The 25,696-nt window shown below is 35.8% G+C and overlaps 1 protein-coding gene across 2 annotated transcripts in view; it reads left to right on the top strand.

Moving 5' to 3' along the window:
• Window positions 1–25,696, top strand: part of Rundc3b (RUN domain containing 3B) — a 144,163-nt gene that overhangs the window by 41,943 nt on the left and 76,524 nt on the right. For both annotated transcript variants that reach the window (XM_055612665.1, XM_055612666.1), the window contains exons 3-4: window positions 5,538–5,671; window positions 17,136–17,221. In XM_055612665.1, coding sequence (XP_055468640.1) covers window positions 5,538–5,671; window positions 17,136–17,221 — 220 coding nt within the window. The remainder of the gene's footprint in view (window positions 1–5,537; window positions 5,672–17,135; window positions 17,222–25,696) is intronic.

Consider the following 25,696-nt stretch of genomic DNA (forward strand, 5'->3'; position numbering starts at 1 on the left):
AGGAAGGAAGGAAGGAAGGAAGGAAGGAAGGAAGGAAGGAAGGAAGGGAGGGAAACAAAATGTAACTTGTTTCTATTGGGATTATAGCTATAATACAACACATAAGACAAAAGTAACTATTTAAAATAATTACTTGTGGAAATCCACATTAAAAAATGAAAAAATACTTGCTTTATATGTTTTATCACTTGTGCTACTATAATCTTTGAAAATAACAATTTTCTAGTTAAATATATACAAAAGGTTAGATCATATTACATAGGTTCAACAATCATTTGCATATGGTAGGAAATTAATAATATGTTTTTAGTAAATAAATAAAGCTATTCATTCTAACACGGAGAAAAGAAACTGAGAAATATACCTTCAATAGAGATTAATGGGTGTAAAAGCAATTATTGTTGATAGTATTCATGTGTTTTGTTGAGGGACTAGAAAATTCTTGAAGTTTCACTGATCTTACAGTTTAGATCAAATGTTATATCACACTTACGATGCTGAGAAATAATAATTTGAATGTTATTATTATGAGCTCTAATAAATATAACAGCACTGTATATACAACTAATAAAAACAGGATTAAGAAAGGAAACAATAGTAATATACACAGTCAAATGGGAAAGGAAGAACAGACTCATGAATTAGCTTAAAACAAGATTTTAACTTTAAAACGGTATAAGACACTTGTATTATCTGGATTTAAAGGACTAAAACCTAAAGTTGAGCAGAACCCATGCAGTGTACCAGGAAAGGTTACTTAGCTGAGACAGCCCTCCCCAGTAAGTCAGTTCTCTGTCCGCATGAAGCTCAGTGGCAGGAGACATCACCAACATACTGGAGATGAGCCAGCCATCTGAGACCTTAGGAAATTTAAAAAAAAAAAAAAAAAAAACCGAAAACAACAACATATAGAACAACCTCCTCCTGGATGTAGCTAGCCCTGATGAGACCTGATAGGCTAGGGTCAGATAGAAGGGGAGGAGGTCGTCCCCTATCAGGGGACTAGGGAAAGGATATAGGGGGAAAAGTGAGGGGGTGTGTGGGACTAGGAGGAAACACAGGAGGGGACTACAGCGGGGATACAATGTGAATAAATTGTAATAAGTAAATAGATAAATAAAAAAATAAATACATATTTTTGGTATAACATTTATAAATACATATTTTTGGTTTAACATTTCTTAAAATTATAAGCAAATATGTTTTGAAATAACAGTGTTCCATTTCTGCCTCAACATGTTACAGTTTATGTGTTTTTTCCTAAACATTGGAAACAGCATTCTAATATCAAACAATACATTCATCAGTTTAATAATAATACTGGCTAAATCCCTGCTCTATGGAACAGATTTTTATTTACTATAACTTCTAATATTTTAAAAACCTTTTTTCCTGCCAGATGACTTTTTTTAAAATAATCTTTTTAGTTTTTGAGATTTTAAGTTACATCATTCCCCCATTCCTTTTCCTCCCTCCAAACCATGCCATATAGCTGGCTTCCTTGCTGTCTTTCAAATTAACCTGCTCAGTCTATATAGTGTTTAGCAGTCGCTTGGGAAGGTATCTATCTGACTGTCTGTCGGTCCATCCATCTGCCCATCCATCCATCCATCCATCTATCTATCCAATTTGTTTTTTGAGACAGCATTTCTCTGTGTAACCTGATTGTCCCAGACTCGCTTTGTAGACTAGGCTGGTCTCAAATTCACAGAGATCCACCTGCCTTTGCCTCCCAGAGTGCTAGGATTACCAACATGTGCCACCATGCTCAGCGGGAAAGTATTTCAAATTTTGATCAAGTTATTTTTAAAAATTCTAGTATATCTCTGTGGGAAAACTCTTAAGGCCAAATTTCTTAAATCACATTCCAACCAAATGACATTTTCTTCTCTGATAACCAAATATTGAAATCCCCCATAGGACACTTTGTGTCTGTTCCAAACAACTATACCCTTTATTAACGCACAGAACAAACAAACACAGCCTTATTTCATGAAAAAATAAAAGAAGGTGTATATGGTAGTGCCACATCTATCTTATCTACAGTATAATAGTGTAACAAGTATTAACATTGAAAACACATCTGAGAGAATCTACAACTACATGAAACTACAACTATAAAAATATTCCAACATTAAGACGCAAATCAGAATAGAATGCTTCTCCTCAAAAATAAGGTCAATTGGTAGTGCTAAAGCCGGTCTTTTTTTTTTTTTTTTTTTTTAGCATTTTCAAACACAATTTATTTTTGCTGTTTCTTTTTCTTCAATCTTCAGCACAACCTCCTCTCTCCCTTATGCCCTCCCTGCACTAATGTCACAGGTGTCATCCTGACCTCTTATCACCTCTTGCTCCCACCAGAGAAGGGTCTGTTCAGATCACTTGCCCATGTTCAGTAGGCTTATTTTTCCTTATGTCTCTTGAGTTTATTGTATTGATGTGGATGTGAAGCTTCTAAAATACAAGGAAGCTTATAAGCTGCAGAAATGTTGTTTAGACACTCTTCTCTCCTGTTTCCAGTTTAATGTGTAGAAATTATAAGGAACACATGAGAGAAAAAACTTTCCTTATGGTAGACAAAGATATTATTATAAACAAGCATCATATTATGCTGAGTTAAAATGTGAAACAGGGATACAAAGTAAGTCTACAAAAATCTTAAGAATATGAGGGTCATTCATTAATTTACCAATGCCTATATATGACAAGAACTATGTGCTTACTGCAAACAAACCAGCCAACTATGTGACAAGAGCAATGGTTCTTACTGCAAACAAACTAGACAATTTCTTCTCTCTGGAGCATAAAGTCTCAGTAAATTGACAGGCAACAAACAGAAAAAAGACAATTATTGATGATGATAAATACTACAAAGTAAGTAAATAGTTTCTTGAGGGAGAGAAAGATAAGATCCTAATTTTGGACATTTCAATCAATAAAATTATACACTATCTGGCCTTCTAAAAATGCCTTTTTTGGCTTTGCATGTTACCACATTTTATCTGTATTACAATATGTTTCAGTACTGAGGATGAAGAAGAATATGACTATTCCTGTGGATTTCTTTTTGTTGGCAGTAAGATTAGCTTTTTAAAGAGACATTGAATAGCTATTTGAATAAAACTTTATAAGTTGTTTTCATCTTGTTTATGTATAATAAGAATGAGCCTGTAGAGAATAAGCTTAGGTAGAACCCTTGCCTGATACTCCGAGGCCGTAGTTCTGATTGCCAGAAGCACAAAAAGCTAATAAGACAGGATGTGTTGATAGTAAGACTAACTCTAAAAATCTCACACATGGTTTACTAGAAGAGAAGAGACATGGTAAATATCAAGGATACTGAATTACAAGTTTTAAAATTTCTGCAAGTTGATTTTTGCCAGAGCCCTCCTCTAAGGGTTTTGGTTATTTAATATTCAGGAAGGTAAAAAATGGGTTTATTTTTTAAACCCTCCTATTTGGTATCCATGGTTGGAAGTTGCTCAAATATCTTAGATATTGGACTTCAGAGAGCAATTTATAACACACCACCTGTAGAGAAATAATCACTAGAGAAAGGAAGAGCTCAGACAAATACCCACATCCAAATAAAGAAGCACATATTTAACATATAAAAGCAAATGTTTCTGTGGTAAGATTAAACAACTCTCCTGGGTAAGATTAGTCTTTCCTGGAAACCAAAGTGTAAAGATATTTCCTATACTCCACTCCACTTAAAAATACAAGTGTATATAATCATATGCACACAAAGAACACTAAACAGACTCACTGAGTTATATTTATGTTATACATTTATATATTATTTCTATGGTTATATGTAGAATAATAATCTGAGAAAAAGAAGCTATCAATTTGAGGAGTAGGGGCATGGATGAGGTTGGACGGAGGAAAGGGGAGAAGTAATGTAATTATATTTTAATTAAAAATTAGGAAGTAAACACACATTTAAAAATATTAAATATACAGAGAGGCTCTGATTCTCAATCCTACTTAGAATTATTAATAGTGACATAAGATACACGAAGTAGAATGTGTTTTCACACATAAACGTGTAATTATCCAGATGTAAAAGATGAGGTTAGAAAGGTCAGTGCCTTGCTCGGCTATCATCACAGAAGCTTCCTCCTGCAGCAAATGGGAGCGAATGTAGAGTTGACAGCCAGACACTATACAGAAAGAGAAATAGAAAACTTGGAACACAGTCCTAACATGTACCATCAAATCCTGCCACTCTGGGTTCAGGGAACCTTGCAGAAAAGAAGGCAGAAACAGTATAAGAGCCAGTGGAGATGGAGGGTGCTCAGAAAAGTTCCTCTACGTGAGCATGATCATGAACATGTGAACTCATAGAGATCAGGGAAGCATGCGCAGGGCCTGCATGGGTCTGCACCAGGTCCTCTGTGTATATTTTATGGCTTTCACTTTAGTGTTTTCATGGGATTCCTGAATATATGAGTGAGTGGTTTCTGTTTCTTTTCCCTTCTCTTAGGGTGTTTTCCTTCTGTTTGTTTATCCAATTCCAATGTGTTAGTTTTTGTTTTATCTTACTATATTTTGTTCTATTTTATTACTATCCTTTAGAAGCCTGTTTGTTTTCTACAGAGAGACAGTAAGGGGGTAGATCTGGATGGAAGGGAAGACAGGGAGGAGCTGAGAGTAAAGGGAGGAAAAAAACATAACCAGGAAATATAGGAGAAAAATATTTTTAATAAAAGGAAAAAATAAAAGAATATGGTTAAGTTCAAATAAATAAAAGAATAGAAAAGAACCATAAAAAAATAAGGATGGGGGGCTGGAGAGATGGCTCAGTGGTTAAGAGCACTGGTTGCTCTTCCAGAGGACGGGGTTCAATTCCCAGTACCCACATGGCAGCTCACAATTGTCTCTAACTCCAAGGTCTGGCACCCTCACACGTATAATGTACATAAAATAAAAATAAATAAGTTACTTTTTAAAAAAGGGATGATATATGCCTGGTTTTGTCACAGGTTAGTGACAAAATGATAGCAAATGAATGACTGATACAGGAGAATTTTGTGGGTAAAGGCTGGGTAGGAGATTTTGACTCTGGTGAATAGGGAATGTTAATTGATTTTATTTGCTTACAGGATCAATCACCAATTGTCTCGTGATTTTAAATATAACCTCATAAAAAGAAATAAATTGTTATCATTTTCTGTTTTTCAAAGTAGAAAAGAGTTTAGAATCTAGCTAGACACGTGTAAATGTGTGCTTAACTAGTGTCCAGGAAGTGCAGAGCAAGCTTCCTGTTCTCAAGTGAAAACCTTAGACAATAAGATATTTTTAGTGTCCAGTTTCTTTTCATTTCATGTGACTAGGTACGATTCAGAATTGCTACATCGATATTCAAAAGTAACCCCAGTAAATATGAATTGAAGACCTTGCGATACCTCAGTCAGTGTCTTTTCCTTACAAGAACACTGTACCACCATTTATCGTTCAGAATTTACTGTTCCTGCCTTTTGAATTTTCTGGACTAGTTTTGCTCATTCTGTGTTACAATTTGTCTCCTGAAGGTCAAGTCACCTGGTTTGGTTACGAAAGCCCTCGAAGCTTCTGGGACTATATCAGAGTGGCCTGCCGGAAAGTCTCACAAAACTGTATCTGCAGCATTGAAAACATGGAAAATGTCAGTTCCTCCAGAGCTAAGGTGAGGCTTGGTAATAGGAAGTGTGGCTAATCTAGCTAGAAGTTATTTTATCTGAACCTAAAATATTTGAAGTCTGTATTAAAAAAAAAAGATTCTTTTTGTTGTTGTTGTTGTTATAATTTGCACGTTACCCAAGTTAACATTCTTCAGAGGTTTTATCCTTTCGTTTTTATTTCATTGTATGTGCTTATTTTATAACACTGTTTGTTGGATCATCACTATTCATATACACTGAATAGCAGGAATAAAAGAACCTACTCACTACAGTTTTTCTTTTGAAGAAGCAGTTTAAATTATAGTCTACTCAAGCTGGGCATGTTAGTACACGCCTGTAATCCCAGTGCTCAGGAGGCAGAGGCAGGCGAATCTCACTTTAAGGCCATCCAAATCTACAGAGTGAAGTCCAGGACAGCCAAGACTATACAGAGATATCCTGTTTTGGTAATATATATGCATATATAAATATATATTTATAAATTTATAAATATATAAATATATTTATAAATATATAAAATTAAATAATTTTAAATTTAAATTATAATTAATTATAAATATATATTTATAAATTTATATATGTATATATGTACACACATGTATAGATATATATGTTCATATACATGTATATATATTGCTGAGGGATCTTGGGAGGGTCACCAGAGGCCTTTCTTTGAGGGTTTGTAATCTCCAACACACCATGTTCCTTTTCCTTTCATTCCGTTAACATTTACACTACTAATGAATGAATAAACAATGGTGACTACTCTTGCACAGATGAAGGCAGTGGCATCAAATGACACAAGTAGGCATTGAGTACTTTCCTTCTATATAAAAAGCCAGTTATTTCAGAATGTCTGCTAATGGTGTAGTGAATTTTGATTATTCCTCTCAAGCTTTGACTAGGTATTGTTGACTATGCAATTCGGTATGAAAATGTGCAATATGACTGGGCACGATTATACATGCCTGTAATCTCAGCACTAGGGAGGTTGAGGCAAGAGTGAGGCTTGAGGGTTTGAGGCCAGCTTGGGAGACACAGTGAGTTCCAACTAGCCTAGGTTTTATAGGAAGTCATATCAGAAAACATTTCTGTAGCATATTGAAATGCTATGGTTACTTCAATAAAGACACATGTCATTGTATTATGGGTTGACCTAGGGACTTTTTTGTGTGAAACCACCTTTATTGCGAAGAAACTTACAAAATGCAATTTGCGAGCTGGAGAGAGAGATCTTTCACTTAAATGCAAGAATATGAGTGGTGACACAACTGACTATCTTTGGTTGCTAGTGAGCAAGCTTTTAAGCAAAAATTAAACTATTGGAAAACTCGCATTCACTGCTTTTAGCTTGATAAAAGATTCCCGATAGCACTGATGTCAGCAGGAAATACATTTTCAAACTGTTTAGTAGAATTTAATATTTATAGACCTGCATAACTTATATTTTTCAAATGACCAATTCATAGAACTACAAAAAATATGCATGAATGAATAATTCAAAGTTTAAGAGAAACATCTGAATTTAATGTGATAAAGTGTAAAAAGTTCATTGTTTCAGTTACATTCCACATTGCACCTAACTTTTTTCAATGATCATTTGATGAAGGTGGTTTTGTGTGTGTGTGTGTCTGTGTATCTGTGTTTCTCTGTGTGGTGCTTATTGCATTTAAAGGTACAGATGTGCACATTTGCGAATGCACACACAGAAGCCACAGCAGGGTGTTGCATGTCTTTTTTCATCACTCTTTACCATGTTGTCTAAACTGGAAGGCTGCTGGTTTGGGCCAGGCAGGCTGACTGTCTAGCTAGAGCATCTCTGGGGCTGGCTAACTCTGTTCCCCAATGCTGGAGTTACAGGTGTGCAAAATCATCCTGGCTTTTGTGTGTCTTAGGTATTCATGTTTGCCGGACAAATGCTTTTACCCATTGAGCCATTGAACCTTCTCCATTTACTAAGCTTTTTAATGTTAGGTACAGTAAATATTAATAGACAGAGCCTACTAATTTTTAAATTAGATTTGCCATAATTTTTAACATTTGTGAAAAATATTTTTAAAGAACTTTTTAAGTGTTTTACCCTTAATTTAGATAATGTTTTGCTTTATTGGGCTGTGATAAGTAGAAAATTTTTCACAGTTTAAAGATCAAGTCGTGACATAATTCATTATTTTAGAATTTTAAAGTTGAAACTGCAGCTCAGTCGAGTTTGTTTCAGTTTTGCTTCTATGCTTTTCCTATTGCTTAGGAATAGTATCTCAGTTTCCTTAGGTTGAAAGATGAGTTGTATTGTGGATGAAATAAATCTACAAGAAAAAATTGTGACACACAAGTTTTCTCATTTTCTTTAGGTACTTTCTTTCACTGCCTGCCTGCAATTGCAATCTGATAGCACTCACTGAAATGCTTAATCCTTTTTTCTACTGCCCCCCTATTTTTAATTGTAAGTTTTTAAATATAGTATATTCTAATTATGTTTTCCCTTGGCCCTGGTCCTCTCAGTTTCTCCCCTCATCCCTTCCCATCTTGGTTCACATCCTTTTTGTCTTCCCTTAGAAAGCAAACAGGCAACTAAGGGATAATAAGATAAAACAAAATGAGCAATCTGGAATAGGACAAAATAAACATAAGAAAAAGCACAAGAAATACATAGAAATGCAGAGGCACGTATGTTCACACATACAGGAATATCTTAAAAACTCAAAACAGGAAGATATATATATATATATATATATATATATATATATATATATATATATAACATATATATGTTATATATATATATATAACATATATATGTTATATATATGTTAAATATATATATGTATGTGTACATACATATATATACACATACATATATACAGCGTACCTGCATTCAGGTCCTCAGCGTCTCGCTTTTCTATGAGAAAAATTTGTTTTAGAATCAGTCATTTTCATAAAAATGCACGGGAATAATCAAAACCTTTCAGTCACTTCTGTTTTCCCGTGTTACTTTCCTCCCAGTCTCATGACATCTGAGTTAAAAAACCATGTCTGGTATTCACTCAGATTCAACTAAATGCACTTATGTGATTGGAAAGAATCCTCCAGGAATCTCAGTTTCTCACTTGGCAGGGGAAATAATAATACTGGCATCACCAAGGTCCTTCATTTAATTTGTTAAGGTATTTATTCAGTAGTCTTCTAAGTATTAAATGTCAGTGTTAGGTAACATTTAGAACCGAGTATTACTTCTTTACATTCTTCATAGTTTCAATTTGAAGCCAAAATATGTATTGTTGAATATCTAAATGGCTTTCAAAATGTAATAAATAGTGAAGGTAGTTGGGATTTAACTGGAAATTTTACAGAAACAAAATTCTCAATCTTGTGGTAAATCAGAAATTTAAATCTTCTGAGAGATTAGATTCTCCCAGTGCCTGGAATAAGGTTGAGAATCAGAAGATGAAAATACTTGTAGCATCTGCAAGTTGACAGTGGACACTACCAATAACCATGAAAACAAAAAAGAGGGACATCAGTCGCCAGTCTACAAAAGTAAAAACTGACTACCCACTGGCATGAACTTGGTTGTAGGTTTTCTCCCAGTGACGGACGCCCTTTTTTGTGTAACCCTAAACAGAAAAACCCTGATGTTGCCACCCAAACTTCTGAATAATGTGAGATACTTAATTGGTCTATTTTTAAGCCTCTAAATTTGTAAATTACTAGATAGCAGTAAAAACTAACACAATTTCCATAATAAAATCTAGTTCCCCTCCCTCCTAGTTGTATAAAAGCAGAGGTTATTACCTTTCTTTCCCTACCACAGCAGTATGCTGTGTGTTATGGCTGCACACAGAAAGTTAAGTTTAGTATGAGTAAGCGTCTCACACAGTTGAACGAAAATATATTCACAATTTTTTAATATTGCATTACACAAGTTAATTTTTTCTTAGAAGCACAGTGATTTACTGCTTGAAGTGATTCCTGAATCTGGGGTACTCTTTTTCTACTGGATGATGAAATCCCCGAGTTCCAGTAAATACAGCAAAAATTCAAGTCAGAAATACATAATCATAGTATAAGCACACAGCATCATGGAGAAGGAAAACAAATTTGTGTAACAAAGTTTTTAAGTCATTATGAAGGATGATTGGTTAGATCATTCTTACTGGTTTTGGTTCATTGTATGTACATTGTGGCAGGACTGAAGACCAGGAGATAGTGCCCTCTAAAATATTCCTATTGACCCTTCCTATTTGAGAAATTGTTCAAGGGAAGTCACATGGATGAATGGATCTATAAAGATTTTATCTTGATAACAGAATACTTGATAACCAAAAAAAAAACTGTATAGTTTTCAAATTAAAGTAGAAGATATGATCATTGCAAGTATTGTAAACCCCTTTAATAGAGGCTGTAATAATATGTACATAACTGGCTCAAAATGCAGAAAGTAATTGAAAAGACAAATGTTAGAAATACAGCATGTGCAATATTCCTCTTGAGAATGAGCCCTATTCAAAGAGAGGAAACTTTGTAACCACAGGGGCCTTAAGGCGGCCATGAAGTTAGAAAGCATTAGAAGAGACAGAGCACCAGACTATGGGCAGGATGATAGGGTCTTAAAATGAAAGAGCCTTTCCTTTAGATCCTGAGAGGAACTACATTAGGAGAAATAGCTACTGTGTTGACTAGCATGACAGACTCCTGAAGGGAGAGGGGAGAACCATTCCAGAAAAGAGGTGGGCGGTGTTCTGATACTTACAGGGTTTGGAGTATAATATCATACCACATTATGTAACCTGCCCTGGCCTATCTCCCCATGAACGTGTACTAGATAGAACCATAAATTTGCTTTGCAGCTTCAAGGAAAAGGGGCTTTAAAGTCATAGCACAACATCATATCCAGTCTGTATGTCAGAAGGGGGTTGAGAGGGACATGGGGGAGGGGCATGGTCTGATTTCTTGCAAAGAGGGGAACAATTAGATGATCTGTGAACTGGGATTAAAATGTAGCAGGTAAAACTCTAACGGAAGGTTTTCATTTTATTCTATGCAAATAAGAGGTTAAAGTCCTGGAAAAAGTAGGTAGGATGTCCTGTAAACACTCCACACTTTCATTTGAAGCCAGGAAGGTTTTATTCTGAGGGTAAAGACAGTTCAGAAGGATCAACACAAAAGGTGTAAAAGTGGGGCCCTTGTATATGCCTCTAAGGAAAGAAAATCAACTGTGAGAAGGAAGCATCTGAGTGTTGCAAGTTATTGTTAACAATATCCGTTATTCAATCCCAACAAGCATATCAAGAAAGAACATCAAGGGAGGTGTGGGATCATACACGCCTGCAACTCAGCACTCAGGAAGCAGAGGAAAGAGGGTCCCAAGTTCAAGGGCAGCTTGGACTACATGGGAAAACTGTCTCAAATCTCATAGTCCACAAAAAGAAAAAAAAAATAACTACAAAAGAAGCAAAACTATGGGTGATAAGTATGATAAACTCTTAGGTAAGTACAATATGTTAAAAATGAAGCAAAGATGAGTATTAGGAAACTGGACCTCTTAAAAGAGCTAGCTATAAGAGAAAATTTTCATCAAACACACATAGGATTTGTACAAACATTAACTGTTTACTGAGTCATAATTAATCTCAGTGACCTCCAAAGGTCAGGAGTAATGTAAAGTATATTCTCTAATCACAGGAAGTAAGCTAGACTCAGTAATGACAAAACAGCAATATACTTTATGAGTGAAAGTTTGAAGAACCTCTGGGTATCTCATAGGTGAAAGAGGAAATCAAAATTGGAATATATTTGAATAATGACAATGAAAATATAACATAAAAACTTACTTCAGAGAAAATAGACTTAAGTTTTTGTGTATGTTTGAATAATAAGTAACAGAAATCAGTTATAAAGATTTCACTCAAGAAGCCACACATACTACTTAAGTTACTCTAAGAAGGAAAGACTAAAGAGCAACACTTGAGTCACGCGGAAGCAAATTTATTCTTGAGTAGCAAACTACAAGCTGTGGGTCCTTTTTGTTGATTGGTGTAGTTAATAGGCTGTAGAAAATTTCTCCAAGAAGTAAGACAGGTTATAGAATTTCAGGAATGAAGACAACACCAAGCCATAGAGCCTGAACCCAACAGGTTCTCAACCCGTGGGTCATGACCCCAGTAGGAATGGCGATCCTGTGCTTCAGATATTTACATTATGACTTCTAACAGTAACACAGTTACAGCTATGAAGTAGCAGTGGAAAGATTTTATGGTTGGGGTCACCATGACTTGAAGAACTGTATTAAAGGGATGCAGCACTGGGAAGGCTGAGAGCCTCTGCTGTAGACAGTAAAAGTCCTGTGAGGGTATTATTAGTGACTGTACACTGATAAACTTGCAGAAATGATAGAAGTGAGAAAATCCTTTGAAAAAAGTAATCACTTCCCACTCTGAAACAAATAGAGAGCATCTGAATGTCCTGATAATTAACCTGAACTGTAAAATGTATTTCTACATGTAGATCCATTTTTAATTTGGTAGGGATTTCTACCTATCTATCTTTACTGTGTGATTTTTTTTTTCTCTTTTCAGTGATGATATCTCATTCTCTGGACAAAAAAGGAAGGCAGGGCTTATAGATCAGTCTGTTTGATGATGAGAGGAGTTTTTTTTTTTTTTTTCTCTAATGGTGTTGTTTTTTTGTTTCGTTATATAATAAAGTAGGGATAGTATTGTAAACCATACTCATTTAATTATTATGAAGACTATTTTAATATAGACAAAAACCTTGGAGCAGAGTCTAGCACATACTAATTATATCCTTAGGAACTATTGTTTATGTTCATGTTTTTTAAGTCTCAATGATTCACCATTGCCAACTAATAAAGTATAAATTCTTTAACATTACTTCAGGTTTTGTATAGGTGGCCAACGACCTTCATAAATCTTGTTTGTTTTTCTATTCTAGTAAAAGTTTTTATTGAAAGAAAATAAATCATTAAAATTAGCACAATCTGTTTCCACTACAGAGAGTTCCACACACATGCAAGGACAGGAAACTCAGTTCAGCTCAGCTCTGTGTGGATGCGAATCGATAAATCAGGAAGCAGAACTTTCCCTCACATCTCTTATCTAGCCACGGCACAGTCTCCTGTGCCTGATTTTCTCCTGAAAGCACCTTCCCTTGCTTCTGTACTTGTGACAGTGTAGCCTTTTGATTCTACAGCCCACTATTAGTTTATGTGTCTGTTAGACTAAACTTCTTTTTTTTTTTTTTCATTATCAAATGATTTAATAGAATTTACCCTGTTGTAACAATCAATCCTAAGTCAGAAAATCCTACACTATCATCATTTTCTGGTCAGTTCAAAAGTTGTACACATGAAATGTAATGTTACTCATGCTTTATGTAATTCTTATTCAAGAAACATATTTTGAGTACACTTTCTTTTTTTTTTTTTGTATTTTATTTTTTTCTTATCAGTTACATTTTATTAACTCTGTACCCCAGCCGTGTCCCAATCCCTCATTCCCTCCCAATCCCTCCCTCCCTCCCTCCTCTCCACCGTGCCCCTTGCCAAGTCCACTGATGGGGGGACCTCCTCCCCATTCATCTGATCCTGTTTTATCAGGTATCTTCAGGACTGGCTGCAAAGCTCTCCTCTGTGGCCTAACAGGACTGCTCCTCCCTTGGGGGGTGGGGAGGCCAAAGAGCCAGTCATTGAGTTCCTGTTAGAAATAGTCCTTGTTCCTCTCACTATGGGAAACCAATTGGTTACTGAGCTACCACAGGCTACATCTGAGCAGAGGTTCTAGGTTACATTCATACATGGTCCTTGGTTGCATGTCAGTCTCAGAAAAGGCCCTGTGCCCAGATATCTTTGGTCCTTGTGGAACTCCTATCCTTTCCTCATCAGACTAACTCCCCTTCTTTCTTATGATTCCCTGTACTCTGCCAAAGGTTTGGTCATGAGTCTTTGCTTTGAAAACACTGCTATTTAGAGTCTTTCCAATGCGCTCAGTAGACTCCTGTCATACGTTCAATGCACATCACATCTGTCATTCTAAACGAGGATTGATCATCTTACCCCATGTCCACTCTCTTGATTATCTTTTTTAGGTGTACAGATTTCATTATGTTTATCACATCTTATAGGTCTATATAAGTGAGTATATACCGTGTTTGTCTTTCTCCTTCTGGGATATTTCACTCAGGATGATCTTTTCTAGATCCCACCATTTGCCTGCAAATTTCATGATTTCCTCCTTTTTGATTGCTGAGTAGTATTCCATTGTGTAAAAATACCACAATTTCTGTACCCATTCCTCCGTTGATGGACATCTGGGTTGTTTCCAGGTTCTGGCTATTACAAATAAAGCTGCTATAAACATCGTTGAGCAAATATCCCTTTTGTGTACTGCCAAAAGCAATCTACAGATTCAATGCAATTCCCATCAAAATACCAACTCAATTCTTTACAGACCTTGAAAAAAAGATTCTCAGCTTCATATGGAGAAACAAAAAACCCAGAATCCCCAAAACAATCCTGTACAACAACAGATCATCTGGAGGTATCTCCATCTCCGATCTCAAGTTGTACTACAAAGCAATAGTAATAAAATCTGCATGGTATTGGCATAAAAACAGAAAGGAGGATCAATGGAACCGCATAGAAGACCCAGAAATAAACCCACACACCTATGAATACTCGATTTTTGACAAAGAAGCCAAAACCATTCAATGGAAAAAAGACAGCATCTTCAACAAATGGTGCTGGTCCAACTGGATGTCCACATGCAGAAAAATGAAAATAGATCTATATTTATCACCCTGCACAAAACTAAAGTCCAAGTGGATCAAAGACCTCAACATAAAACCAGATACTCTAAATCTGTTAGAAGAAAAAGTGGGGAACAGCCTAGAACTCATTGGCACAGGAGACAACTTCCTGAACAGAACACCAACAGCACAGGCTCTAAGAGCAACAATCAATAAATGGGACCTCATGAAACTGAACAGCTTCTGTAAAGCAAAGGACACTGTCATCAAAACAAAACACCTGCCTACAGATTGGGAAAGAATCTTCACTAACCCTTTATCGAGTATATACAAAGAACTAAAGAAGCTGAAAAGCAGCAAACCAAGTAATCCAATTAAAAAATGGGGAACAGAGCTAAACAGAGAATTCTCGACAGAGGAATATCGAATGGCAGAGAAACACTTAAAGAAAAGCTCATCCTCATTAGCCATCAGGGAAATGCAAATCAAAACAACCCTGAGATATCACCTTACACCCATCAGAATGGCCAAAATGAAAAACTCAAGGGACAACACATGCTGGAGAGGTTGTGGAGAAAGGGGAACCCTCCTCCACTGTTGGTGGGAATGTAAACTGGTACAACCACTCTGGAAATCTATCTGGCGCTTTCTAAGACAATTAGGAATAGTGCTTCCTCAAGACCCAGTTATACCACTGCTAGGTATATACCCAAAGTCTGCTCAAGTAGACTAAACTTCTAGTGAGGATCCTGGGACTATGGGCACTCTCGGCTTGTCCTTTCCTTCCTGTTTCAATCAGCTCCACCTTCTGTGGTTCCTCCAGGCTTACTCCAAAGAACAGCAGAGCCAATGCAGTGGGAAGCTTGTAACTACCACCCTATGCTCGCTTTCTTCCCAGCAACATTGCTGTTTCTAGCCTGGTTGTTTGTTATCACTACCCAGGTCGCTTCCTTTCTTCTTCACAAGTATGCGGAATTCAATGCTTCTGTGGATATTTTCATGCTTTTGTCCAAGCCCAGTGGCTGAGCAGAATATGTATCAATTATGCACCTTTATTCCAACTGTCATTCTGTGCTTTTGATTTCTGTGTTATTCAGTTATCATGCATTTTCCTGGAGATTTGGGAAGGACTAGGTAGAAAGAAAGTAAATGAAATTTTATGAAAAAAAATTTTTTTACATTCCTTCAGTGTAAATAGGCTATAAAAGGGGGTGAAGAGCTAGCCCAGTGGAGTAAAGTGCTTACTTCATACGCATTATGACCTGAGTTCACATCTCTAGCACTCTGTAGATCCTGCTGTGATAGCTCTGGTCTATAACTCTAGGTCAGAGTTGTGGGGTATTAGAGCAAAGACGGGTGGATCCCAGGTGCTTGCTGTCCAGTCAGTCCAACCAAAACAACCAAGTGAGCTACAGGTTCAGTGAGGGATCCATTGGGTGGGAAAAGGGATGCAGAGCAATAAACAGACAAAGATACCTAGAATTGACTTCTGAGCTTTACACATTCACAGGCAAGTGCAAGCAAACACACACACACACACACACACACACACACACACACACACACACCTATAGGAATAATTTGGAGTAGTAAGAAGGACTAGCTATCCCGGCGAGGTGGTGCACACCTGTAATTCCAGCACTCCGGGAGACAAAGGCAGGCAGACCTCTGTGAGTTCAAGGGCACCCTGATCTAAGAGTCCAGAACTGCCAAGGCTGCACAGAGAAACCCTGTTTCGAAAAACAAACAAACAAACAAAAAAAAAAAAACAAAGCAAAACAACGACAACAAAGGACTAGCTAATACTAGGTGTGGAGGTGAACTCCTAGAATCCCAGCACTCAGAGACAGAGGTGGATCTCTGTGAGGCCAGCCTGCTCTACAACAGCCAGAGCTCTGTTACACATGGAAACCCTGTCTCTAAACAAACAAACAAACAAACAAAAAGGACTAGTCAATGTCAACTACTAAAAGGTGTAAACACGTTCTAGTATTGTTACATGATTCAAAAGTCAAAATTGCTTGTCTCTGCGATTCTGTGCTGAAATATGCTGACATCTGAGTTGAGGGTGTTGTTGTTTGTTTGTTTTGGGGGGGAACTTGGATCATGCTAAGCAAATGCTGTATCACTGAGCTACATCCCCAGTGCTGGGCTTCTTGTTTTTTGTTTTTTGTTTTTTTTTTAATTATGTAAATCTTTTATAGCATGTTTTAAATTTGGGGGAGTATTTCAAATTTGGTAGCTCATAAACTGTAATCTACTATCGGTATAAAAATTTTCCTTTTGGGATATAAGTAGAAAATATTTTTCAAGCAAGTGTTGCTGAAACGACTACTGAAAGTCTCTGTGTCATGTGTTTTATAAGGGGACTTAATTTAACTAGCATGCTGCCTTTGAATATTGAAGTAGAATTTTAGATAAATGTGCTATATGATTCAAAATACCTCTCTAACCCAAGTGGCTCATTTTCATCAGAGGACATAGCAGTAGTCTGATATGTCATAGATCTCCTGAAAAAGCAAAATATATAATCAAAGTTTTCTATTTTGTCGTCTTGCATATTTTCTTGGTCATTCTTTATTTTGGATTATGATGATGATGATGATGATGATGATGATGATGATGATGATAATGCAGCATATATTTGACAGTATATGGAAATTATTATTTTTTGTTTCTTATTTGATCTTTTCTTGTTCCTCTTAGGGTAGAGCCTGGATCAGAGTAGCACTCATGGAAAAACATTTGTCTGAATACATCTCTACAGCTTTGAGAGACTTCAAAACAACCAGGTTTAAAAGTCCTTTCAATTTTCTAATATTTATGATTTGAAAATCAGAATAAAGAAGTAGTCTGAAGTTCTAAACTTTCAGGTCATCTCTTTTTCTTACTGTTCAGATAAACCTACTGTCTTCTTAGGAAAGTGTAATTTGTCATCTGAATATGCATTTGACTTACTACGTTGTGTAAAAAGAACACAAGGTGCCTGGAATGTCTTTTCTTTGAGTCGTTATAATTATCAGTCTTTCAGTGCTTGTAGCCATTCTCCCTATTCACTTTCCTCTGACAAGTTTGAAGGAAGTTCTAAGTATGAAATTCTTAGATATCTGGTCTCTTTTCCCAGTATATGCTTTCTTATTTCTTTGCTTGGGAAGACTACTAGTAGATCATTTATTTCTTTCACTCATATACAGAATTAATGGTGGCTTTGTTGTCTTTTCAGTGAACTCTTCGTAGGTACGATTTTCTAAGGTTACATAGATTTAAGGAATGGCCTACTATTTGCTCTGTGAAAATGAAGACCTTATTGCATCTTATTTGATAGTGAAAAGATTCAGACTAAGACAACAGTTATAAGTGTTTGTCCTTGGCTCATGATGTACACATGTTGCTGTTGATGATACTACCTTCCTCCAAGTAGTTGTAGATGAAAACATTTAATAATTTCATTACCTTAGACATATACTGTATGCTGTCAGTGCCACAAGACACTATATACGATAAAATTAATTAGGATTATATAAAATTTCAAATTGAGTGGTTTAGTTGCCATATTATATTTCAGGTAATTCATGCTTGGCAAGTTGTAAACCTCATCCCTTCTCAGAGAAAGTTCTGCTAGCTCAGGCTGCCTTAGTACTCCTAAATGGCTGTACTTCTTAACCTCATTCTTATTTCTGGAAAGGATGACAAAATGGCAGCTTTAAATCAGTTTTGATTAAGAAGATTAGGTATAAGGAAGTTACAAATCTGGAACTTTAATTTTCATGTCCGGATGTAGTATTTAATGTTCTAGATTTTAAGAAACTTGACATGTATTATGGTGTTCTTTTAGCTAGCTTATTGGTACAGATATTTACTTCAACTTTGTAGATAATAAATAAAATGGAAAGCTTTTAATTTGGCAGATACAAAGAAAAATTATTATGTTAATAAATTGGATCAGTAAAATGATTTTTAGCTATGAAAGTGTTTTAGTAAGATAAATGTAATATGTATTTATTGACTTTTTAAGCAACTTGATACTTTTGACATTTATCTAAAGATGGATAGTGAGATGATGATAAACTTTTAGACCTTTGAAATAAATCTGACAAAATGAAGTATTTATCATTACAAGGAGACAAACTTAATTATAAAAACAAATATTGAGGGTGCAAATGCTTTGAAAGTAAAACTAGAGCACAGTATCAGAATTTAGTATGCTAAACCAAAACATTCTAAATTAAAACTATGCTTATGTAATAATTACCTCTAATGTAATTATAATAGTTCATCTTTTCTAAGTAAACACTGAAACATCTCTCTTAAGTTGTTACTCCTGTGTTTTTGTTGAAATGATTGGGTGTGGTAGAAATAATTTTTGAATAGATTGTTTGTGGAACAAATAGTTTAAATATTAAAAGGAAACATTTTATTCTTGTCTTACATCTAGCCGTACTCTGATGAAAAAGGAAATGATTCAGCTCTAAACACAAAAGTCTCTGAACTAAAAAGTCTTGTAATAATATGTAAACATAGTCTATTCAAAGCAGAAATGTGTCTTAGTGCATATTACATGCATGTATGTATATATGCATAAATATATATTTCCTAATAAAGGTGCCTAAATGTGAATACAGTGGCTTTCTAATTCACAAAAAGGAAAGAAGACAAAGAGATTTCAGAATATTCTTTCTAGAAGGTGACTAATAAATTTGAAAGCCCAAAACCTTTTTTTTTTCGTTGTTTTACTATTTAATGCTGTTATTTTTTGCTGAAATAAAGCCAAATAAACTTTTTAATTATAAGTAATTTTAAGTGTGAATCCTTGGCCAGACACACACACTTGAGTTTGTAAAACCTAAGAGAAGTAGTGGAGAGAACAGTCAACATACCTTTCATCTGGATGCTCCCTGATGCATGTGCTCGTGCAGGAGGAGATTAATCCTTTAAGACTCTTGGGAGTATCTCAGTCAGGTGGGTTTCTTCTTGTTCTGTCTGACTTCACAGACAAAGAGAAATGATAGTCTCTAAAACAGTGACACCGTGTTCGCCCAGGGCATGGGGAGGAGCTAAGGCAGGCAACTTTGAAGCACTATTCTGTGACTATCCAAGGATCATTGTGGGTGGAGGAAGGGTGGGAGCTGAGGTACAAATTCTTGGAGCACATAACTGCCTTCAAAGTATGAAAGAATTTCATGTGAACTTCTTGCTGAGGGGGAAAGTGTCTGGAAAAAAAACATTCTTAGTTTTGTGTTTCAGGAATTTGGGTGCTATCTGGAGACAGCCAAAATTAGGAAGTGATAGAAATTAATCTAAGATTTTTTTTTTTCTTTTTAAGTGGAAAACTGCTTTGATAGCATCCTGGGAAATTTTTCAAATAAAAAGTGAATTTAAAACTGAATTAGCTTGCTCAAAGTTTAACTTCTGTCCACCCAAAGACTTAAAAAGAAATTAGAAATATTGAGCTTAATTACTGTTAATCTCTTAATGTGGTTTATTCATAGGTTAACTTTTGCCATCCTATGAGTATGTGGGAGAAGCCTAGCATACTAGTTGTTCCTGAGCTTTGTCTGCAGAATCTCATAGTATGTTGAAAATGTTGTGAGTCAAAACCACATTTAGTACACCAGCCTGCCAGGCAGTAGATCCTATTAAGACTTTAATAGTCTCAAAACTTTCATGTAGGCCCATGCTTGGGCAAGTACAACAGAAAGTCCATTTTTGTGTGTGTGTGTGTGTGTGTGTGTGTGTGTGTGTGTGTGTGTGTGTGTGTGTATAGTAACTGTGTGTATATATATATACACATATATATACATATATATACATATATATATATATATATATATATATATATATATACTTATAGTAACTGTGTGATGACATGATTAACTAGGAGCCACAGCTCACTGCCACTGTCCTCTTCCTACCCTGGTTAAAGTAAAATTTCAAAATCTGAAGTACAATTCTTATTGAGTGTCCACTGTTTTCTCAGTACCTTTAAGTAAAAAAAATTGGGAGCCGAACTTATAAATGGACTGTCTGTACAGATTTTGATATTATTTATAGTTGCAGGTATTCAGTATGTATCTTGGGGTGTTCTTCATACATGAGGAAAGCTTCTGTATTAAGATGAAAAAATAAACATTATTAAAAGTTGCTTTTGGATTGGCCTACCTCATGACTTTTACCAAAACCAAAGTAGGTCAGGCTTAAATACAAATTATTGAAAGAAAACATTATTTTAGTTTTCTGATCTAAAGAACTATTTCTTTGACATGATGTCCTATGTAAAAGGATCAAAAGAAAGAAAGAAATAATTGGGCATCAATATTTATAACTTGGTCCTTCAATAGACACCATCAAGAAACTAAGCAGAAGACCACAGAACAGGAAAAAATTAAAAATCGCATATCTGATAGAGAGCACGTATCTAGAATATATTTCAAACATTTGCCACTTGTTAATAAAAATAAACTTTTCTCTGATGGAGGTAGAAAAATTGTTTATAAATAGCAGAATAAAGCCCCTGATAGTTAATTTTTATTGGCAACTAGACAGAATTTGGACCTCTGGGTATATCTTGAAGATGAGATTTCCAGAGAAATTTAACCATGGAGAGATGATAAATCGTGAATGTAGGTGACACCATATGATTTGTGGTGTCCCCAACTGAATAAAAAGGAAAGGGGAGAAAGCCAGTTGAGTGCCCCTCCTTTTCTGTTTCCGGGTCTGCTGAAGCATGAGGACAGTGTTGTTCTCCTCTAGTGCACTCTACCCTCAAAGTGTGAGTCAAATTCAGCACCTTTGCTCCTAAATTGATTTTTCGCATATACTTGGTAGTAGCAGTAAGAAAGTAACTAGTGTAAAGCTCAACATTAGCTACTGTGAAATCCAAGTGAGAATCATAATGAAATGCTGTTTCATATCAAGTGGGATGTATATATACCAAAGATTACATGAAAGCAAATATTGATGAGAATTTGGAAATTTTGGATTCCCATTACATTGTTTGTTTGATCAATGTAATGTAAATGACACAGCCACTTTGTATATGGTCTTCAGTTCCTCAAAAATTTTAATGTAAAATTATCATAAGAACTAGCATATGCAGATAAATGGTGGGATCTGGAAAAGATTATCCTGAGTGAGCTATCCCAGAAGCAGAAAGATGCACACGGTATATACTCACTCATATAGACATATAATATAGGATAAATCTACTAAAATCTGTACACCTAAAGAAACTAATCAAGAGGGAGGACTCTGGCTAAAATGCTCAATCCTTATCCAGAAAGGCAAAGAGGATGGACATCAGAAGAAGGAGAAAAGAGGGAACAAGTCAGGAGCCTGACACAGAAGACCTCTGAAAGGCTCTGCCCTGCAGACTATCAATGCAGATGCTGAGACTTATGGGCAACCTTTGGGCAGAGTGCAGGGAATCTTATGAAAGAAGTGGGAAACAGTAAGATCTGGAGAGAACAGGAACTCCACAAGGAGAGCAACAGAACCAAAAAATCTGAGCAGAGGGGTCTTTCCTGAGACTGCTATTCCAACCAAGGACTATGCATGGAGATAACCTAAGACCCCTGCACAGATGTGCCCATGGCAGTTCAGTATCCAAGTGGGTTCCATTGTAATAGGAACAGAAACTGCCTCTGACATGAACTGATTGGTCTGCTCTTTAATTACCTCCCCCTGAGGGGGAAGCAGCATTACCAGGCCACAGAAGAAGATAATGCAGCCACTCCTTATGAGACCTAATTGACTAGGATCAGAAGGAAGGAAAAGAAGACCTCCCTTATCAGTGGACTTGGGGAGGGGCATGCATGCAGAGGGTTGAGAGAGGAAGGGAGCGATTGGGATGGGAGGAGGAAGGGAACCACAGGGGGGATACAAAGTAAGTAAAGTGTAATTAATAAAGAATTAAAAAAAAGTAAAAAAAAAAAAAAAAGAACTAGCATATGACACCTGGGGGTTGGAATGTATGGATATGTATTATACGTACATATCAATGAATGTATATAAAATTTATAAAATAGTATAAAGATGCACATATATCAATTTTTGGCAGCATTATTCAAAACAGCCAAATGAGAAAACAACCCAAATGTTCATCACATGATAAAGAGATAAAATAAATTGTCTTGTTCGCTCACAAAAATAACTGCAATACTGGAAAATATTACAATATAGATAAACCATGTTAACATGCAAAGCCAAAAAACCACTTTTAGAAGGCCAGATAGTGTATAATTTCATTACTCAAAATGTCCAAAATTAGAATCTCATCTTTTTCTCTCTCAAACTATTTAATTACTTTGTAGTATTTATCATTATCCATAGTTGTCTTTTTCCTGTTTGTTGCCTGTCAATTCACTGAGACTTTATTCTCTAGAGAGGAATTGTCTAGTTTGTTTGCCATTATAAATGCAGTAAACAGCATAGTTTTTGTCACATAGAAGAATTTGTTATATAGGCATTGGGAAAATAATTAACGAATCTCACATTCTTAAGATCTTTGTAGGGGAACAAGCACTGTCTCTGACATGAACTCAATGGATGGCTCTTTGACCTCCTCTTCTCCTCCCTCCTTCCTTCTCTCCCCGGAGGGAGGAGCAGGCTTGCTAGGTCACAGGAGGACATTGCAGCCAGTCCTGAAGAAACCCCATAAGCTGGGGAGGAGAACCTCCCCCATCAATGGACTTAGAGAGGGGCAGGGAGGAGATGAAGGAGGGAGGGTGGGATTGGGAGTGGAATGAGGGTGGGGGCAACAGCTGGGATACAAAGTAAATAAACTATTATAAAAAATAAAAATTTAATTAAAAAAAGATTTTTGTAGACTTATGTTGTATCCCTGTTTCACATTCATTTTAACTCTAAGCATAATATGGTGCTTATTTATAAAGGTATCTTTGTCTACCTTAAGGAAAGACTGTCTCTCATGTGTTCCTTATGATTTCTACACATTAAACTGGAAACAGGAGAGAAGAGTGTCCATAACAAAATTTCTCCAGCTTATAAGCTTCCTTGTATTTTAGAATTTTCAGCGTATTTTCAGTATTTTTCAGTATTATTCCTTGTATTTTAGTATTTTCAGCGTAAAACATATGATCTTTACAGAAGAATTTCAAGCGTGCTATTGTACTGAACTATTTCTGTCCCACCCACAGGTTATTTGTTGTTTAAGTGCCTGAAAGAACTTAAAAGAGGCTTGCAGAATAAACACACGGATGGCATTAGAAGGGCTTATATCAGTTAGAGCTAAGCTGTATGCAGTCAACAAAACGCATAAGGATGCTACACACCAACAGTCACTAACACGTGTTTAGCCAACACATAAAAAACTGGAAGGAATGCATCTAATAAATATAAGACAGCAATAATATGAAAAATTGCTCCTAAATATCTTTGCAATCTAAAATATTGAGCAGTACCCAATGATATACTCTTTTATCTGTGTGGAAGCTGTATGTATTTTTACCTCAGTACTTTAAATATTTATCTTCTTGGAATTCAGGGCACTGTTTTTGTTAGTGTTCTCAAGAAATATTTTCTTTAGAACAAAAAATACTGTTAACAAAGGAGCGTTTTCTTAGTGTATGCTTGCTTTATGCTTGACCTTTCTACTGTGCAACATTAGCCAGCTTTTCTAGTATAGTTCTCCTAGAAGGTGGTAGTAAATGGTTGAAATTTTATGGTCTCTTGAAAACTTGGAAAGTGATGAAACAAGTTGCATTAAGAAGGTAAATATTAATTTCCTTCCACCACTTTAATGTATAAATGGCTACCATCTTTAACTAAATGATAAATGTATGATTCCTTCAGATTAACTTTATTTGTTGTGTTTTAAGTACATGAGATTTAGACATACATTTTCTGAAATTTTTTCTCATGTCAAAGCAATAATGGGAAGTTGAAACCATGAAAAGCAAGCCTCTTAAGGAGTTTTCCTCTTATATTTGTCCCCTCCACTGTTGAATTATGTTAAGTCAGACCAGAGAAGTGTTACAGTTGGATTGTGGTTTGATTGCAGTAAGTTATTAACATCTAGCAAGTTCTTCACTTATTGTTTTAAATAAATGATTAGCCTTAAAAATCGACTTATTTGCTAATTAGTAGAACTAAATTCCCTCATCTCATTAAACAAATTATAGACACGTAAATATAAGAGATCTGTAGAGTCAGATAAACAGCTCTCTAACAGCAATTTATTTATTTGTTTTGATAGTCTTCAACAGTCCTTAATACAGTGTTGACACTAGGGAACAAGTAGAAAATGATTGTTTGACTTTTAAACTGTAATCCAAACTATGGTAGGGTCAGGATGGGTACTGAAAAATAAACTTTTCGGGGCTGGAGAGATAGTTCAGTGGTTAAAAGCACTGGTTGCTATTCCAGAGGTCCCTGTTTCAATACCCCACACCTGCATGATGGCTCACACCCATCTTGTTCCAGGCAATCTGATGCTTTCTTCTGACCTTCAAGGACCTAAGGCACACAAATGGTCCACATAAATACATTAGTAAGCAAAACACTCATACACATAAAATAAAAATAGATAAATCTTTAAAAACAATATTTTATTAAAGAATAAAAGACAATTGGGTGAATCCCTATATTAAATAGAGTCATTTTATGAACAATTTAATTATTAATTAGTGTATTATTGTTATAATTAGTATTTACTAATGTTCCATAGAATTTAATATCTAGAACCACTGAAAAGAAGGTGCTGGAGAGTATAAGGGCCAGAAGTAAAGAGTAGCAAGACACAAAGGCTAGTAAATTAAGTATCAGTGGTGCCCTAATATGATTTGCAGTTCAGCTTCCAGAAGCATGAGAGAATACTATACTTTTATTGGCCTGTTTTGTATAAAGTGATCAAAAGACAATCGAGCAAAATGCTTTTTTACATTACAATGGTTAAGATTAAAAGATGGATGAAGGGGAAGGGTGGTCTGCAAATGTGTGGGCACCAGTCTGTAGACTCATCACGACAGTATGCAGAAGGGGAAAGGAGAGGGGGTGTTCAGGAAAGACCACATCTGGGCTAAGGGAAAACAAACAAAACAAAAGCTGTTGTAGTGAAAGCAAAATACGAGAAACCAAACACCAGGAAGTGAAGGTGTGGCAACACCAATGAGATACACTTCCGCCTCCTTGAGGAAAAGGATACATGGGGTGGTTTCTACTGCGGCTGCAATCTGGACGTGAAGTAGATAGATAGAATGAATAGATAGATAGATAGATAGATAGATAGATAGATAGATAGATAGATAGAT

This window comes from Psammomys obesus, unplaced genomic scaffold (genome assembly GCF_907164565.1).
Source record: "Psammomys obesus unplaced genomic scaffold, mPsaObe1.curated_primary_1811, whole genome shotgun sequence".
Taxonomy (NCBI): Eukaryota; Metazoa; Chordata; class Mammalia; order Rodentia; family Muridae; genus Psammomys; species Psammomys obesus.